Source organism: Macrotis lagotis, chromosome 4 (assembly GCF_037893015.1).
Source record: "Macrotis lagotis isolate mMagLag1 chromosome 4, bilby.v1.9.chrom.fasta, whole genome shotgun sequence".
NCBI classification, from domain to species: domain Eukaryota; kingdom Metazoa; phylum Chordata; class Mammalia; order Peramelemorphia; family Peramelidae; genus Macrotis; species Macrotis lagotis.
In genome coordinates this window covers 256,907,591-256,927,831 of record NC_133661.1, presented here as the reverse complement: position 1 = coordinate 256,927,831, position 20,241 = coordinate 256,907,591, and the positions used below count along the sequence as shown (strand labels likewise).

The window sequence follows — 20,241 nt, the reverse complement described above, 5'->3', positions numbered from 1 at the left end:
TGGGTTTTTGAAATTTCTATCTTAAATCTATGTCTAGTCCTTTGTTACAATGCCATGCTGTCTTTTCTTCCCTCTTGTTAAGTACTGAATTAGGAGTGAAAGTACTAGAGTGCTTTTTTGAGGAAGCAGGAGTTAATGAAGGGATATTGAATGCCTCAGATCATTTGTAAAATGAAGGACTTAAAATTAGATTCCTTCTTTTAAAATTACATAATTTTGGTGAATAAAAATGTATTCCCTGATAAAGATAACCAGATAACTATGTTAATTTGTTTTTTTTTCTTTGCAGTATAATTACCAGAATCCCTGGAATTATGGACAGTATTATCCTCCCCCTCCAACCTGATGGAAAATTTATTAATTTCATAAATGGTGTTGTCTGCCAGAAAAACTTTTTTTTAAAAAAAGAGGGGTATAAACAAAACATAATTTGATAATATTTGATAACTTGTCTTCCCTGTTCACACGTAACATGATTTATTTAGAAATTGGGACAAATATTTCACTTAATAGCACATAACAAATACAATTTCCTTATTTTTATTGGAGATTTTTTTTCTCAGTTTTTGCATTAAGTGGTCTAGAATTTTCTCAACACTTTGAAACCAAGTTTAGTAGTTTTAAGGAGGAAAAAACTGACTGAAAATCATGTCAGTATAACAAGTAATACTGAATATGTAATAAGGGCTGGTTATTAAAATGTCTTCATTTGTCAAATTCCAAACTTTCAACCTAAAAAGGGTCATGTCCAGGTCAAGTTCCAATCGTTCTTGTCACGATGTTGCTACTACTTAGAGAACTATAAAGATCTAATCCTTAAATGGATTTTCATGTAAGTGATAATGTTAAAATATTTGCATCCCTTTATAAATGGAAAATCATTTTAAAAAAATATGGTGTCAGGTAGACTTTTGTATGATGTAGAATTGTTCATGTATAACTCGTGAGCAGACTTTTTTGATCGAACCGATCGTTTTCATTTTCATAATAAAACAAGGACTTCTATAACAATTGCTTATGAATGATTTTTTTTTAAAACACATTTTAGAAATTAAACTTGTGCCAATTAAAGCAGGCAACAAGCTGGGTGAGGCACATTTTGATATTCTTTATTAATTGATTTTACTTTAAAAGCCAAAAAACTCTGCTCCTTGCAAGATCTTGTATTCAGACCCAGGGAGGTTTGCTTTGTTCATATTCAGAGGATTTAAACCTAGATCCCCAACTGGCTTCTGCTAAGCACTCAAAATCTTTCAACATGTTTATTATTTATATGTAGCAAGGAAAACTGCCCTTAGGTCATAATCACAGATGCAGTGAAGCTTTTAATTGGGAAGAGGTCAGAATTTAGCAAGAAATTTGCAGGTAGAGAATCTTACCTGATATGAATTGAAAATTTGATTTAATTAGATTTATTTCTTTAGTAAAAAAAACAGGGCAATATCTTAGTTAATGACTACCCTTCAAAAACAAATCTATTTTGTATTCTAACAGAAGGGTGTATGTGTGATTTTGTCTTTGTGATCATTTGACTTCATAATTACTAATGAGGAAAGCACTTTCTAATAATATTCAAAATACTTAAAACACTGGAAGCAATCTTAAGCATTCTATGCAGCCCCAGGAAATTCCAAGAGTCATTCAGTTATTTCTGTTAATGTATTTGTATTCAGAATTTTTTATTTACAATGTGACTATTAAATAGAAAACTCGACCCCAAACAGCCTTTTACAATAAATACACATTCAACTTGAGGGATTTATTCTCAAAATGAATAATGTTCCCCCCACTCCCAATAAGGACAGTTGTTCTTCAAGTATAGACAAGGCCACAGGTTTTGAGAAGTAGCTCTCGAAGTATGTCTATTTCAGTCAATGTCTACTAATTCCACTTCAAAAATGAGTTTTGCATTTGGTGGAATTCTGTTTGAGAAGTCAAGGTAGATAAATATTTAAAACAAATTATTCTATCTAAATCTTAACATTTTAATCCCAGTAGTCCTTAGACAAAAAAATTTTGCTCTTGCTCTATAGAGCTAGCTACTTTCTATGGAAAAATCCTCAGGACATTTTTCACTATAGAAAAAAGTCATTGCCTCTGTCCCCTAAATGATAGACCTGTTAATAATAGGTAAATCTATTAAAATGTAACACGAATTCATGTTCCAGAGGAATAGTCATTTTCTCCTACCATTTTCTTAGCTAGCAAACACCTGCTTCAGAAAGTAGCTATTGGAGAGACATTCATCTGAAGCTATAAATGGATGTCTACAGCAAGTATGAAGGTGGGAATTTCTCTTCAGTTGAGGCAAAAGGATACTTTGCATCAGGCTGACCTTTCTTGCCATAAGCCCATTCAGGTTCAATCTCCAGACGAGCCTTTTCTCCTTTACTCATTGTTAAGAGGGCTTCATCCCACTAAAAGTGAAAACAAAGAAAATATGATGCAACAGGAAGTCCAAACTTTGCAAAAGAAAATTTATAGGAATTTCATGAAAATGATTTGTTTAAACTGGGACATATTCTAGATGGTCATTTATTTCTTGTAAGAACCATTGTCCTCATTTTTATTAAGTCACAAGTCCATTTTTACGAAGGGCTTATTTTTTAACAGGCTTTTTGTCTAAACAACACTTGTTTTTAAAATATTAGATCCTTCCTGTCTTGACCCCCATTATGGTTGTTGAATTATTAGAGGGCAAATCACAAACTAATATGCAAAAGCTTACAATAAGGCACAATCAATTCTTGATTCATCTCTTCAGCTATGAATCAGTGCATAATCAATCTCAAATTCCTTACGTTTAGGGAAAGGGGAAAAATCCATTTTGAATATTTGTAAGCTATTTAGAAGGATGAAGACCCTTAAAAGACAACTATTCTAATCCCTATCATCCTGCTGATAAATTAAGTAGCCTATTAAAAGCATTTTCTATGAGTATCCCTATGATACCGATACAAATACAAGGTACGAAACAATCCCAAATATTATTTGCTACAATGAATACTTCAGTGCTGGGATTCCTTCTATATTTTGTTGAGATATAATTTTGTACTTAGGTTTCCATATTGCTAGCTAATATTTTGAAATATTCACAATGGGAAACAACCAAATGAAGACCTGATTAAACATCTCAATTTTGAGATGGCATATTGTAATGAAATCCATCATTTTTAAGTTTTTCTTTGTTATCTTATATTTGAAGGCTAAAAGATAGATGGGAAGATGTAGAAAGTCTCAAGTAAAGAGAAACTGAGACCCATTCTTGTACATCAAAATGGCAAAGTATTATTTGATTCTTGTTCATACAAGCACTACAGAGTTGAAGCAAGGAACTTAGGAGTCATTTAAGTCCAACCCCCTCATTTTACAGCTCAAGTCAAAATTCACCTCCATGTCTTCCTGGCTCTTGACATGAGCAATACAAGAAATATGTTAAAATTAAGTAGAAGAGGTTCCTAGGCCCAGATAATCTAAAAGGTAATTACAGAGAATGACTCCCAAATTATTCATGTATAAAAAGCTTAACAAAAATCACCAATATTTTCAAGTAAAATCTCAGTAATTCCCATTCATTTTTTTGGGGGGGGGCATCCAAAGATCTCTATCTAGAATTTCTTTAAATATTTTAGCAAAAGAGAAAAGAATCATTCCAAATTTACACTTGCAAGGCTGTTAATGAAGCGTGAGAATGACGTTATGTTTTTTGATAGGCACAAATGCTATCCATGGGACAGTATAAGTTTATTACTTACTCCTCTGATAACTTTACCCACTCCAACTTTAAAACTTAGAGGCTTTGCATTCTTTTTCTTCTTTGCACCTATAAGACAATTTTAAGATATGATCTATTTTCTGAGTAATTTTTTTTAATATTTAAACAGACATTCTTGCTGACGTTACTATGCAGGCTTTTATAAAAATAAAATAAAAGCCAAAAAATCAGAAGATTTGGGAGAGAATTATGTATCATGTTTTAAATATTAAAGCTTACCAGTGAAAAGCTTTGTTTTTGTTTGGTTAGGCTTGAATGACACTTAGTCCAAGTATTTCAGGCCCTGTAATGCTGCATCATTCAAAGCCGGAGAATTAAGGTTCTCCCATTTCTACTCAGATTTTTGAATTAACCCATCAAAATCCACTTTTTATTAAAGGCACAGTGCTATCAACAGCCTATATAGTCAGTCAATGAACAGGAGACTTGCTAATAAGACATCTTTTATATAGTGCTTTATGGTCACAAAGCATTTTCAAGTAATTATCTAATTTAATCCTCACAACAGCCTATACGGAAGGACTCTTTATCACTCTTTATCCCCATTTTACAAATGAGTGAACAGACTCAAAAGGTCAGTCACAGCCTAGACTTAGAATCTAGGTTTCTTCACTACAAGCTCATTTTGAAGTAAACTGATGGTTCCCAATCTGTGGTCCAAGAACCCTGTTTTGCAGGTGGGGTAAGGGGCTGGAAGTTAAGATGGGATGAAATACAGCAAAATTATTATAGGGGGTTCTTCAGATCCACATACGTAACCAAGCATTGTCATTTTTAAAATCTTAGTTCCAATAAAAATGCAGCATGACTTATTTATGTATTACTATTTTTAAAAAGTATGTAAATGCTGTTATAATTACTAAAAGTCATTAAAAGTTTTTCAATTCATAGTTTACTTTGTCATCTATTTTTTCAGTGAATGGATACTAATACAAAAGGCATAGTCCTGAAATTGGATGCTAGGTTTAAAGAGAAGAACTTGGGGAGAGTTTTGAAAAAGTTTTTCAAATAAATCAAATACTCATTTACATGTAGACTTACTAGTTTGAACATTTGTATCAAAAACTGTTCCATCCTGTAGTGTTCCAGTGTACCAGCAATGAACAACATCTCCTTTTTTGGGAAAGTTAGTTTTATCTCCCTTCTTAAGAATAGATTTTGTATATTTTGGTGGACCCTAAAAGAAACAGAATTGACAACAACAATCATCTTTTTTTTAAAAATTCCATAATTCTGATATTTATATATCCACTTCAACATTTAACTTTTTAAAAAATCCAAAAAGAAATCAAAGTGGCTGTTAAATTTTACTATTTGGATAAGTAAACATATTGTTAGAAATTGGATGGGAAATCACATTCACTTAGTGTCAAATCTAAAAATCTTAATCTTAAAAAAATAGTACACAAAATCAGTGTCCAGAACACTAAGAATTTTATTCACTTATTTCCAAGCATATGTACAACATTTATGTAGGGTAATGATTTGATTTTTTTGCATGTAAATATATATATATGCATATATAAATTCTAAAATGAACTATTAAAATTAGCTGAAAAATATTTTTTTCAAGGGGAGGAGGGTGTACTGAGTCATTTAATTTCTGATGTGTCGAAGACCATAAAAATGTATGCCTATTATTTCAAAGTCAGTTTGATTTCATAAGTATTACTCTATATCTGAGAACTCCACCTTTCAATCTAAATAGATTTAAAGAATTATGAAGCATTTACTTATGTGCAAGGCATTAGAATTAAAGATTTAAAGCAAAAGAAACCCAGCTAAGAACAGAACTGAAAACTCAAATGAGGGCAAAGGATTGAAAGGTAACATACCTTGTAACAGTTTTGTGATGACTTAAAACTATGCTTACTATAAATCAAAAGATATTAAAATTTAGGAGCGGCTATGACCCTCAGTGGATAGAGCTCCAGCCCCAAAATCAAGAGTAGTTCAGAGTTCAAATGCAGCCTCAGACACTTAATAATTGGTCTAGCTGTGTGACCTTGGGCAAGTCACTTAACCCCAATTGCCTTAATAAATTTTTTTAAGATATTAAAATTAAACCTGTCCCAAAATGATTCTTAACATTAAGATGAGTTAAACAATAGATACTAATCTATTAATGATATTTTACACAAAGGTACAGATACCCAATAGCTTTATCCTGAAAACTTAAGAAATATAAAACAAATTTGCCTTTTATGTAAAGATGTTTCATGTTTTGCTTCCTTAAGATGAATTTTTCACCAAGTTTCAGACATTTAAGAACTGCTTATCCTCAAAATACTGAAGGATAAACATTCTGAGGATTGGGATGCTGCCTTACTCATCTTTGTGCACAATATCTTGGTATATTTGCACTCAACATCACTGCTACTTTCACTTATTTCCACTTTCTTCATTTCTCCTGTGTTCCCTCCCTCTTAACGCAACCATTGTGGAAGTATGCCCCACATGAGTGCATATATATAAAACCCATATCAATTTGCTTTATCAAATAAAAAAAGGGGAGGGAGAATATTTTAATTAAAAAATGTTAACAATTGTCCCCATGTGCAACTGGAAAAAATACTATTTAAAGGACAGAAAAAAAAAGACTCAGTTCATTCCCTACATTATAAGTTTCGTCGTGTAATTTATTCAATTCAACAAACATTTATTAAGTAATTATATGCCAACCATTGTCCTAGGCTCTGGGGATATAGTCTCTAAATGCTTTCTTTTTGCTAAGTTGTTGATTCTATTTTTGAGCTCTCCAGTCCATCTCCACTCGTATGGCCACAACTCCAAAGGCTTTGGCAATAGGCCGAGTCACTTTCCTTAAAAAAGATCCATCTTCTACAGTTGGTAAAATGTTCTTTGTACTATGTAAATAAGTCTGAACATGTCTGTCCGCTACACACAAGCCCCAGTGACTTCCCATTATCACACTCTCCTCTATTTGGCTTTGAAAGTCCATTACCATCTTTCTATTTGTAGATTGCAGCTATGCCTGGCACTTGGCATTCAATCAGTGCTTGTGGATAACTTGTACAAATGATCCAGAAGTCTTTAAGACCAACAAAAGAATGTTCAAAACTTCTAGAGATACAATTTAAAATGCATTTTTTCAGTTCTGCAGGGATACTGTTAAAGTATAGAAGAAATATAAATGAGTACCTTCAATAATAAAATGTTTTTATGAATAAAGCTATTAAATCATAGAAAAGTTTGTATTCCAGAATTATAGACTGCTGTCACATACTTTTAGTTCATTTTACTGAAAATCCTAGAATTCTTTTTTTCTAGAAATATTCTGAACCTCAGTGTATAAAGTTAAAGCTAATACTGTAGTCAGAATATTGTACTGGTAAACTTCTGCTTGATAGAGCTGTTCCTATTGTAGAAAAGGGAGAACATTCCAGGAAGCTGATATAGTCCATGCGCATAGGCAAAAAAGTAAGATCATACTGAAAAATTGCAAAAGGGTTGGTTAGAAGTGATCAGTCTAGAAAGAAATGTTGAATGGCTAATATGCAATTGTTGTACATTATTTCACAGGTATAATTAATATGTTGCTGGCCTTATCAAGGGGTAGGAATGGGAGGGAGAGAATGTAAATTAAAATTTTTAAATGAATATTAAAAAATTCTTCATATGTAATTTGGAAATATTTAATGAAATAAAGAAAGCTAGGTTGAAGCCAGGTTGCAAAGGATTTTAAATATCCAACACAGGATTTTACATTTTATCACAAAGGCAACTGTGGGGACCAATCAGTGCTGGGAATATCAGTTTGGCAGATGTGTGGAAGATAGGAGGAAAGAAGATCGAATACAATGTGACTATAGGTTATAGGACACGAAGGTCTGAATTAAGATGGTAGTCTCATATATGCATATGAGTCTTGATTGGTTGCAGATAAAATGAACATTCAACATCTAACTAGATATTGGTAGTGAAACTCCTTCCTATTCACTACTAATAGACTAAGCTACAGTTGTAAGACATATTTTTGAGCATGGTCAATATGGAAATATGTTTTGCTTAACTACATTTGATACAAAGTTGTTGGGGCTTTTTGTTTTGTTTTTCTTGTAATGGAGTGGGGAACAAAAGAAATATTTCATAATTTAATAAAATTATTTTTGCAGAGATATGAAGATTCAAGGAGGACTTACATGGTTTGCAGGTGCTGAAAATTACAGGGCTTTCTTAGAAGTTGTAAGGGGAATTTCAAAGGGAAAAGGAGTTTGGTGTGTTTATTATGCTTTTTGAGGCATCAAAGTAGAGCTACAAAGCTGTAAATTTTGGTAATAAAGAACTGACACACAGAAGAGCAATGAGCTCAATAAGCAAATTTGAGAATTTCTTTGTAGACAAGGAGATAACTAAAACCATGGGAATGAATGAGATCACAAAAGCAAAGAGAAAAAAGGATGTAGGACAGCAAGTAACTACATGCAAAGATGGAAAACCAAGGATGCTAATCCAGATACTCAAAGAACCAGGAGAGATCAAAGACAGGAAAACCACCTCATCCCGACACTGTCTACTCCCAAGTTTTATATTTAAAATGTGTCAAATACTTAAGAGGTCAAGAAAGTCAAAGACTAAGGAGGACTATTGAAAATCTTGGAAAAAGCAGATCTAGTTGAATGATGTGTTCAAAAATCAAATGATAAGTGAATGTCAACCTAAGTCTGAAAGGTCCAAGGAGGTCTAAATACCTCAATTACTTATTTTTAGTCCCAGAAGTTTAAGTGCTTAGGATCAGGCTTCCAAGCACAGAAAGAGGGAGTTCTGAAAGAGTTATTTCAATTTGCATATGGAATCTTTGTGGCCAAAAATTCACCTGAAAGTTTAGAAAAAGCTTGGTTTAGGAATGGAAATAAAAAAGCAATCCAAGGTTAGACCTCCAGATTCCATTAAGTAACAACACTATTCATTAAATTTACATATATAAAAAAATAAAGCTGCAAAAAAAAGCAATCCAAGGTTAGATCTCCAGATTCCATTAAGTAACAACACTATTCATTAAATTTACATATAAAAAAATAAAGCTGCAAAATATTTTATGTCTCTACAAACCTCATCCAAAGTCTCTTCAGATTTGACTTCTTTGGATTTCTCTTCATCAAGCTTCACACTTTTCACCTGCTCTGTCACTTTGGCAACACTCTCAGTACCTTTGAAACGCTGTAATAAAAATTTCTCACATATTAACATATCAAGGACAAGCTCTTTTTATGACTTCTATACCTGGTAACATGACTATAAAATTTAACACAAAATAATTGGCTTAACAAATATAAAAACCATAGAAAAATTTCTTTCAATCTTTTTACTATATAAATTATGAGCTAATTTTCCAAAATATCATTTGAAATAAGAACCAATAAAGATATATGCCTGATTCAATGGTACAAATGCATGTAGACCTAATGTAATGTTGCCAGAACCAGAATTGTTTTGCAATAACACTGTATTTTAATCTAACTCAAATCATAACACTATAGTACCCCACTCTAACATTCTTTTTATCAATTCATCTTTGGATTGCTCCTATAGACCAGTTACATATTATTATACCCAAAATCACATTTTCATAAAACAAATTGATGACAATGGAGAATCAATAATCATTTATTAATTGCATACCACTGTGGTGGGCTTTAATACAATGATAAAATTCGCAAAGTCATCGCACCCATCATCTTGGGGATGGATGACTGGGCCAGAGGTTGAAGGAAGTGAAGAAGATATGCCAATGCTACTCATTTACTCACTTTAAAGAATTTTTACTGCTACAACTGCATATTTTACAGTTAACAATTAGAAGGGTACTTCTACCAGAATCTAAATATATAGCACCTCAAATTCTTTAAAACAAGGTTTCTTTATCTTTTCTATGTCATGAACCCCTTTTTTTTAGTCTTGGTAAACAAACCTATTCTCAGAATAATAATTTTAAATGTAAAAAAACCAAAGAATTTCAAAGGAAAATAATTATATTAAAATATTTGTTGTCAAAAAAAACTCTTGAGAACCCTTGAAAATTTCATATTTCATGGTGAGGGAACTTTTTATCAATATAAAAATGCAACTGGTCTATTATGTGATAATAAACATAACAATAAAGATAATAACAACTGACATTTATATAGTCATTTAATGTTAAAATATTACAATCCTACAAGCCCCCAGCCTAAGGCTCAAAATAAACATAACAATAAAGATAACAGCTGACATTTATATAGTCATTTAATGTTAAAATATTACAATCCTACAAGCCCCCAGCCTAAGGCTCAAAGAGATGAAGATTCATATGGCTAGTATCAGAGCCAAAATTCAATGTATATATTCTCACTTTGTGGAACCAAGATGGTGGAGGAAAAGGCAGTGACTCACCTGAGCTCTCCCCCAAATCCCTCCAAAACACCATAAAACAATTCCTGGAGCAGCAGAATGCACAAAAGGACAAGGAGAAATAACTTCCCGGCTAAAGACAACTTAGAAGGCCGGCACGAAAAGTCTGTCACACCAGAGTAAGAGTATAGCGCAATACAGCATGGGCTGCACCAAGGCAGACCTAGTCCTAGCAATCCAGAAGCAGGCCAGGCCCAGGAAGCCCCTGAAATCTGCAGCGGCAGCTGCTGCTTCTCAAGTTTTCAGCCTGTAGATGGGAAAGGGGGCAAACAACTGGTCAGAAGGAGATTATGGGATTACTTTTCTGGCACTGGGGCAGGCATACTCAGATCTGGGTGGCAGTCCTAGGTCAAAGAGGAGCACTAGTCCACCAGAGCTTGTGGACAGCAGTGCAGCTGGGACTCTTGTCACAGTTCCAGGGTAGAAAAGAGTACTTGTGGTCATTCACAGACCAGAGCCCAGGTCGGGACCTGGAAGACCAAATCACCTTGGAAGAACTGGAAATTAGAAATATCTATAAAAACTGCACAACAACCCTGAAGCTTGGATCAGTGCATCCAATACCCTGAAAGCTGAGCCCCAACTGAACAAAGAGTTAACAACTGAAAAAACTTTGACCGAAGAATTAGCTATTATAGTGACAAGGAAAAATCAAAACACACTGAAGAAGATAACGAAGGCAAAGCTCCCAAAGCCTCCAAGAAAAATATGAATGGGGTCTTAGGCCATGGAAAGACTCAAAAAAGACTCAAGTAAGAGAGGTAGAGAAAAATTGTGAAGAGAAATGAGAGCAATGCAAGAAAATCATGAATGAGCCAACAGTTTGGCAAAGGACTTTTTTTTGTACTAGGCCAAATGGGAAAAAAACGGTACAAAAAAAATGAAAAGAATGCATTGAAAAGCAGAATAAGCCAAACAGAGAAAGAAGCACAAAATTTCAGTGAAGAAAATTATTCCTTTAAAAAGTAGAATTGAGGGGCAGCTAGGTGGTGCAGTGGATAGAGCACCAGCCCTGGAGTCAGGAGTACCCGAGTTCAAATCCAGCTTCAGATGCTTAATAATTACCTAGCTGTGTGGCCTTCAGCAAGCCACTTAACCCCATTGCCTTGCAAAAACTTAAAAAAAAAAAGTAGAATTGAGCTCTATACCCTGAAGAGATTATGAAAAAGGGTTAAAAAACACTACAAAAATATTCATAGCAGCTGTTTGTGGTGGCAAAGAATTGGAAATTGAGTGAATGTCTATCAATTGGGAAATGGCTTAATAAATTGGTATATGTATGTGATGGAACACTATTCTTCTATTAGAAACCAGGAAGAATGGGAAGAATTCAGGGAAGCCTTGAAGGATTTGCATAAACTGATACTGAGTGAGATGAGCAGAACCACAAGAATACTCTACACCCCCTAACAGCAACATGGAAGTGATGATCAAGTGTAATGGACTTGCTCATACCAACAGGGCAACAATCAGGAACAATTCTGGGATATCTGTGATGGAGAATGCCATCTGTATCTTGAGAAAGAATTGTGGAGTTTGAACAAAGACTATTACCTTTAATTTTAAAAAAATGTTAATCTTATGTAATTCTGCTATATCTCATACTTTATGTTTCTTCCTTAAAGATATGATTTCTCTCTCATCACATTCAACTTACATCAGTGCAACCCATGGAAACAATGTAAAGACTAACAAACTGCCTTCTGTGGGGGGTGGGGGGAGGGAAGCAGGATTAGGGGAAAATTGTAAAATTCAAACTAAAACCTTTCAAAAATTTAAAAAAAATTAGAATTGAGCAATTAGAATTTAAAGACTTTATAAGAAATCATGAAACAATAAAGCAAAACTAAAAGAATAGAAAAATATTAGACAATGTGAAGTATCTTACTGGAAAAGCAAGTGACCTCAAAAATAGATCCATCCAAGAGAGATTATTTTAAAATTACTAGATTATCTGAAAGTCATTATTGAAAACAAATAAAAGAACCCCAAAAGTCAAAAAAGGCCTGAGACATCATCTTTAAAGAAATTATCAAGGAAAACTGCCCTTTTATTCCAGAAAATATTGTAAGCAGCTAGGAAAAAAATTCAAACATCATGGAAACACAGTCAGAACAACAAAAGATCTAGCAGCTTCTATATTAAAAGATCAGAGGGCTTGGACTGTGGTATTCTGAAGGGCAAAAAAAACAGGGATCACCACCAAGAATCACCTACCAAACAAACTTGAGTATAATCCTTTGGGGAAAAAAATGGATGTTTAATAAATTGGGGACTTTTGAGCATTTTTGATGAAAAGACCAGAGCTGAATAGAAAATATTACTTTCAAATACAAAACTCAAAAGAGAAATTTGGAGCTCTGCACAAAGGGTTATGAAACCATGAATTCCTTTTGACCTAGCAATACCACTACTAGATCTATATCCCCAAAAAATTTTTTTTTAAAAAAGGAAAAAACCTATATATATAGCTCTTTTCTGGTGTCAAAGAATTGAGAATTGAGATGTCCATCAATTGAGGAAGGTCTGAACAAACTGTGGTATGTGATTGTGATGTAATATTATTGTGTTGTAAGAAACAATGAGCTGAATACTGTCAGAAAATCCTGAAAAGTTATAACTGAGCTGACGCAAAGTAAAAATTACTTTTTTAAAAAAATAACAGTATTATACAAAAAAATAATGAAGAAAATAGCATGCTAAAAACCAGCTTAGGTCAAATGGATAAAACAGTTCAAAAAAGTTACTGAGGAGAAGAACGCTTTAAAAAGCAAAATTGGCCAGATGGAAAAAGAGATAAGAATACTCTCTGAGGAAAACAAATCCTTCAGACAAAGAATAGAACTCAGGGAGATTGATGAATTTATGAGAAATAAGGAATCATTACTTCAAAACCAAAAAAAATGGAAAATTAGAAGAAAATGTGAAACATCTCATTGAAAAAAACAAGTGATATGGAAAACAGATTTAGGGAAGATAATTTAAAATTTATTGGAATACCTGAAAGTCATGATCAGGAAAAGAGCCTTGACATCATTTTCAAAGAATTACTACAGGAAAATTCCCCTGATATCCTAGAAGCAGGGGGAAAGATAGAAATGGAGAAAACCCACTGACCCCCCCTGAGAAAGAGATCCCAAAAAACCAACCCCTAGGAATATTATAGCCAAGTTCCAGAACTCCCAAGTCAAAGAGAAAATATTACAAGCAGACAGAAGGGCACAATTCAAATATCATGGAGCTGCAGTCAGGATCACACAGGACTTAGCAGCAACTACATTAAAAGCTCATAGGGCTTGGAATATAATATACTGGAAGGCAAAAGAGCTTAGAATGCAACCGAGAATCAATTACCCAGCAAAACTGAATGTCTTCTTCCAGGGAAAAAGATGGACTTTCAATGAACCAGGGGAATTTCAAATGTTCCTTTTGGAATGGCCAGAGCTGAACAGAAGGTTTGATCTTCAGATACAGTACTCAGGTGAGGCATAGAGAGTGGAGGAGCAGGGAAAATATGAGGGACTTAATGATGAACTGCATGTATTCCCGTATAGAAAATGGCACTGATAATACTCATATGAACCTTCTCAGTTAATAGAGCAGGTAGAAGGAGCTTTTATAGTTGAAGCACAGGAGAAAGCTGAATTTGAAGATAAAATATGGTGTAAAAATGGAGTCAATAGAAAAAAGGGAAATGTAATGGGAGAAAGAAAAAGGAGAGGGGGAATAGGCCAAAAGATTTCATGTAATAAGATTTTTCTTTATTACAATGAGCTATTACAATGATATGGAAGGGGGGAAGGCAAGGGGGAATGAGGGAATCTTCGCTCTCATCAAAGGTAGCTAGGAGAGGAAACAGCATATATACTCAATGGGGTATAGGCATCTGGAGTAAGAAGGGGCGGGGGGACAGGGGGAAGGGGTGGGGAGACAGGGGGAAGGGGTGGGGATGTGAATGAAGGAGAAGATTGACCATGGGGGGGAGAGTGGCCAAATATAACACATTTTCTTTTTTACTTTTTTTTTTAAGATTTTTCAAGGCAATGGGGTTAAGTGGCTTGCCCAAGGCCACACAGCTAGGTAATTATCAAGTGTCTGAGGTCGGATTTGAACCCAGGTACTCCTGACTCCAAGGCTGGTGCTCTATTCACTGCGCCACCTAGCCATCCCTTTCTTTACTTCTTGCAAGGGGCTGGGATTGGATGGGACCATAGGGCCAGGTGGATGCTGGGCCTAAGGGGTGGTATGGGGGCTCAGGGCCTCTTGGCCCCAGGACCAGGGATCTGTCTGCTGCGCCACTCAGCTACCCTACAGCAGAATCAGAGTGAAAGGACAGAGAAAATACAATACATGGTAGTGGAGAAATATGAAAGGAGGGAGTTGCGATCAGTAATGGCAACGGTGGAAAAATATGGAAGTAACTTTTGTGATGGACTTATCATAAAGAATGTAATCCACCCACGACAGAGTTGTTGGTGTTGGAACACAGACTGAAGTACATTTTTCATTATTATTATTATTTTAGGGGGGTGCAGGGCAAATGGGGCTGGGTGGCCTGCCTGGGGCTGCATATCATTGGGTGTCTGAGGCCAGATTTGGACCCAGGTGCTCCTGGCTCAAGGGCCAGTGCTCTGTCCGCCACCCAGCCATCCCTACTATTATTACTATTTTACTTTATTTTGGGTCTTTTTTTTTTTTTGCAGGGCAGTGGGGTTGGGGTGGCTTGCATGTCACACGGCTGAGTGATTGTTGGGTGTATGGGGCCGGATATAGGCTCAGGTGCTCCTGGATGGTGCTCTGTCCACTGCGACACCTGGCCATACCTACAATTATTACTATTTTTTTTTATTTTAATTTTTTCCCCTTCCTTTTACTTTATTGCTCAAGCGAGTCTATATTTTGGGGAAAGGAGCATTTTGTTTTATTAATGTATATAAAAGCATTATTTGTACAAAATGAGAATAAATATTAAATATTTTAAAAAAGTAACAGTATTACTGTAGGATGATTAGCTGTGAATAACTTATTCTTAGTAATATAAGCATCCAAGACAACTCTGAATGTTTTATACTGACAAATGCCGTCCATTACCAGAGAAAGAACTGATGGTGTCTGAATACAGACTTTAATACTTTAAAATTTTTCTTTATTTTTCTTGAGTTTTTCGTCAATTTGGTTCCTTTCATAACATAACTAATACACAAATAAGTTTTCCATAACTATACACGTATAATCTATATAGTATTGTTTGCCCTCTCAATGAGGGGATTGGGAAGAAAGAGAAATTGGAACTTAAAGTTTCTAAAACAAATGTTAAAAATTGCTTTTTACATGTAATTGGGGAACTAAACAAAAGGCAAAAAATAAAAACATACTCTCACTCCAAGATAACACTCATTTCCTAAGACTAAACTGCAGAAAATTCATGCTTTAGTAATTATGACAAAGATACCTCTTATAAAAACTAGACCTTCAAGGTGCTTTCATAGCTATTATTAGAGATCAAACTTATTAATAAAATCAAGATTCCTGAACCATTACACTATCTTACCAGGATATAAATTAACTCCCCTAAAATACACAGTTCTTTCATTTATTATACATTTTAGAAAATGAGAAGTCAATACATATATTTAACATATATATGTTAATACATGTTAATACATATATTGTTCTCATGTACAATTTAACAATTGAAGCTCTACCGTATCTATATGTATACTTAGAGATACACATGATTTAATATTTACATTTACAATTCTTAAAGAACAAAATGTGAAAGATAATCGTTTAAATATATGGAGGATGGAGATATTTACCTTACTTTCAAAAAGGTGGTTGTAGGCTGTTACTAAATGATCCTTGTTTGCTGTCTTGGCCACATTTTTTATGTTTCCTAGTAATTTATGTTCTGCAAGAAACTATTAAGAGAAGAAAGTTACATATTTCCCTGAGCAAAGGATGTCTTTACAAGATGTTCTCTCTGAACACATTAACAGTAACATTATGTGATGATCATCTAAGATAGACTTAGCTCCTGCCAGCAGTTCCATGAGCAAAGATAATTTTGTCTTGATGAAAAATGCCACCCACATCTAGAGAAAAAATTATGAAGTCTAAATGCAGACCAAAGCATACTATTTTTACTTTTTAAATTTTTTTATGTTTTTCCTCATTTTTCCCTTTTGTTTTGATTCTTTCACGATATAAATAATATGGAAATATGTTAAACACCATTGAAACATATTGGACAATCTATTTCAGATTACTTGCTGTCATGGGGAGAGGGAGAGAAAGGGAGGTAGAAAAAAGGGAGAACTCAAAACCTTAAAGAAAATCAATGTTGAAAACTACCTTTACACATAATTGGAAAAATAAAGTAAATTTCAAGAAAAAAAAGCATAAGATGTTCTTTCTTCATATTTCTCACTTTTTTGGAATCTCTAACTTTCTTCAAAGTGAAGAACTTGCCAAAAGAAATCCATTCCTAATGCCCTTCGATACTCCAAATCACTTATTGTACCTATTCTAAATATTTTCTGTTTTTATTTGTATACATGTTGTTACCCTCCCTCAAAGGAATGTAAGCTCAGTAAGGCACTCAAAAAGTACTTGTGGACCTGAAATTAAGTGTATAAAAATGGAGATTTTAAAGTTTTCTTATTATATTTACTCAAGGCACTAGTCACACTGGATTTTTCTTTAATTATTGTTTTTGGGAGAAGGCAATTGGGGGGGTCACACAACCAGTTAAGTGTCTATGGCCAGGGGCAGCTAGGTGGTGTAGTGGATAAAGCATGGGCCTTGGAGTCAGGAGTACCTGGGTTCAAATCTGGTCTTAGACACTTAATAATTACCTAGCTGTGTGGCCTTGGGCAAGCCACTTAAACCCGTTTGCCTTACAAAAAAAAAACTAAAAAAAAGTGTCTATGGCCAATTTTGAACTGCAGAGCCAGTTCTATCCACTGTCCCACACAGCTGCTTCACACTGTGATTTAAAAAAAAATGTAAATGTTACCATTATAGAGGCATTGTTCAAGGGCAAAAGAATTATAGTGCTAGGAGCACTATTAGTTTTGATACTGCCTATTATGAATATTGCAAGAATATTTGTTAACTAAGAACTTGGTTGTAATAGTAGAGGGATGTATTCATCAATAAAGCAAAAAACGTAGAAATTTAACTACTGCAATCTTAATTTACAAAAGTGAAAAATCAATTCCTCTTTCCTCATCTCACAACAATGTATCATATTAATCTTTAAATCATTTCTTCAATGTACTAACCACCTCCTGATGAAAAGATGAGGAACTCAAGGTGAAGATTGAGACATGTTAATTTTAGATGTAGCCAGACAGTAGAATTCTGTTTTGCTTAGCTATTCATATTTGTTAGGAGAGTTTTATATTTCAACTGGAGGTCAGAAGAAAGTCGATTTTAGTTCATTTGAAAAACATAAAATTCAATTAAAATAAATCACTTCCTTTTCTATTTTATGCTAGTTCTCTTAGCTCCCCACCAATATTCATTTTGCTTTCTCCAGTCTCAAAAAAATTCTCCCTTGCTCTGTCTTTTTATGAAATCTTTTTGTAATTTACCACTCATGTTTTTTTTCACTTTTTTATTTCTATAAAAGGGTTACTCTTTCTTCTATGCATAGCACCTGAGTATAACTGAGGTTCATGAAAAAATCTGGAACTGATGAAGCCTATGGATTCTTCAGAATAGTTTTAAATGCATGAAATAAAATAACAAAGGAGTCCCTTTATACTAAAAGTTATCAAAATATTTAACAAAAAAATAAAGTTCAGGGTTGAGAACCCCAGTTTTATGCAAGGTAACTGAGTATAACTTGAAGTTGACTGAATTTGTAACTGGCTTAACCATTTCAATATCATGCAACTTCTGGCAAGCTGGTGAAGCCAATGGACCTTTTAGGAATAATGCTTTTAAAATGCAAAAAATAAAATGGATAGGATTACAAAGAAAATCCATTAAATTGAAAATTTATCATTTTCTTAAACAAAAGTTTAGGGTCCCAAGGTTAAGTAAAAGCCTTTTTATGTAGAGCATCAGAGTATCATTTAGATTTTTTTTTTCTCATAACCCTTCTGGCATTCTTATGATGCCCAAAGGACCCCCTTTCAGAATGCTTTTAAATGCATAGTATAAAATACTAGGATCCCAAAAGAAATAAGTTATGAAACAGGTATTAGCATTGTAAAAACCACCAAGTTCTGGGAGCCGGGTTCTGAGCAGAATATGAGCATGATGGAGAATGCATTTGGAACCGGCCTTAGGAGGCCAAGGGTGTCTTTAGGGAAGGGCACCGGGCAGGCCTGGGCCCTGGGAGCCCATTCCATTCCCACCCCGCCCACGGGAGCTCTGAGTGTAAGGCTCATCAGAATGTTCTGGAGGAAAGGGAACGGAACCCAAAATTTACAAATGAGAAGGTAGAGAGGGTGCGCGAGGCGGCAGCCCAGGCGCCCGGCCAGGGGCGCGGGGACAGCTCTGGTCCCACAATGCCCCTCGGGCTCCCCCCTCGCCGCCCCTCCTCGGACGCGCACGTGGTCCCGCGGGGCTCTTCTCCAAGCTCCCCGCTCCCTCCTCCAGCCCCGGGAGGCGGGACTTCCCCTCCCCCACCCCACCCCCGGCTCCAGATTAAAAGAGTTTCTGGTTCCGGAAGATGGAGGGGCTGCGGCGGCTCCCGCCCCGGTTCCGGCTCCGCGGGACGCGGCGCGCGCGGCTGGGAACGAGAGGCGGGATGGGGAATGCAGGGGGAGGAGAGTTGCTCCGCCAGCTAGCCCACGCGCGGCCTCTTCCCTGCCCTGAGGTACCGAGTCCGAGCCGTATTCCTGCAGAAACTTGATGATGTCCTTCTTGGGGAGCGTCTCGCTGCGCAGCTGCTCCGCACTCCACAGTCGCTGAGGTCCAGCGGCCGCCATCTTCCCCCTACTTGCCTCTGCCCGCCTGAGCCCGCCCGCTGTGGCCGAGCCGGCCCCGCCCCCCGCGCCCCGCCCCCGAGGGAGGCGGGGCAAAGCCTGGGGCTGCGACTCATAGGCGGGAGGCCCGCGGCAGCTTGGAGCGGGATTGGCCGGTGTTTGAGTGACGGCGGCCTCTCCTGCGAAGGCTCTCCTCTTTTGGAGCGGGGGAAGTAGCCCACCCTGCCCCACCCCCTCCTTCCTCTTTGCGAGCTGAGTGTCTGCTGAGCCTAAGGGCACCCCCCTGGCATGATGCCAGTCACTCTTCACTTTTGGGCTGTAGCTAAGATGTAGTGGCCTATTCGGCTTATATCCAAAAGGCCCCATTCATTTCTGAAATATTTTAATGAAGTTTACTGAATTTTTTTATTTTTAAGTTTTGGTTACTAGGAAGAACTCTGCGAATTTGTTACCCTGTTTCCCTACCGTCAGCGTTAAGAAAAATGTAGAAAATAAAAACTTGTTAATAAATAAATGCTTTATTAAAACAATACTACTGTATTAAGAAATGAGTGATGTAAAAAAGAAAAATTATAACTAATATTATTTTGAAAAGAAACGAGCAGTTTATGTTAATGGAAGTCACAACTATCTAAGTATTAGGACACTGGGACAATTTTCTGCTCCAAAAGCTCCAAAATAACAAAAACAAAAATCCAAGTTCCAAACTTGTAAAGACAAAAAGAAAAGCCAATGATTTTCAAGCTATTGTTCAATTTTTACACTGCAGTTTCATTTTCATTCATGTGCTTGGTCCAAATCACAACCCCCTTGGTCCTCAATTTGCATTCTAGAGAAACTGCCCAACTGAGCCAACAGGGGAGGGGAAACTCTATCCACTTGGGTTCCTGAACCAGTTTCAGTACTGAGAAGCCTGCCTCTGGTGAAAGGGAGACTTGTTTTCCTCACTCACTGGGGTGATCTCCCTCTCTAGTGTCTTGGGGGCATCACTAGTTATGACTCACAAGAAAAGTAACAAAAGTACAATATAAATCACTTATGGGATCGATAATTTATCACTACTTACAAAGAGAAATGCTAAACTTCAAAGAATAACTACATCAACATAATGCA

General features: G+C 35.7%; 2 protein-coding genes across 5 annotated transcripts in view; one reads left to right on the top strand and one right to left on the bottom strand.

Annotated features, from left to right (window-relative positions):
• PRPF39 (pre-mRNA processing factor 39) overlaps positions 1–11,881 on the top strand; it is a 63,289-nt gene extending 51,408 nt beyond the window's left edge. For all 4 annotated transcript variants that reach the window (XM_074235851.1, XM_074235855.1, XM_074235853.1 and 1 more), the window contains one exon: positions 290–11,881. In XM_074235851.1, coding sequence (XP_074091952.1) covers positions 290–346 — 57 coding nt within the window. In that variant the 3' untranslated portion in view covers positions 347–11,881. The remainder of the gene's footprint in view (positions 1–289) is intronic.
• FKBP3 (FKBP prolyl isomerase 3) lies at positions 1,659–19,172 on the bottom strand. The gene is made up of 7 exons (XM_074235856.1): positions 19,024–19,172; positions 16,006–16,107; positions 8,849–8,956; positions 4,817–4,952; positions 3,756–3,823; positions 2,320–2,417; positions 1,659–1,922 (listed from the first exon to the last, which is right to left on the bottom strand). Exons 1-7 carry the CDS (start codon positions 19,129–19,131, stop codon positions 1,868–1,870), a joined length of 675 nt encoding a protein of 224 aa, XP_074091957.1. The 5' UTR covers positions 19,132–19,172; the 3' UTR covers positions 1,659–1,867.
• Between the last annotated feature and the right edge of the window lie 1,069 nt (positions 19,173–20,241).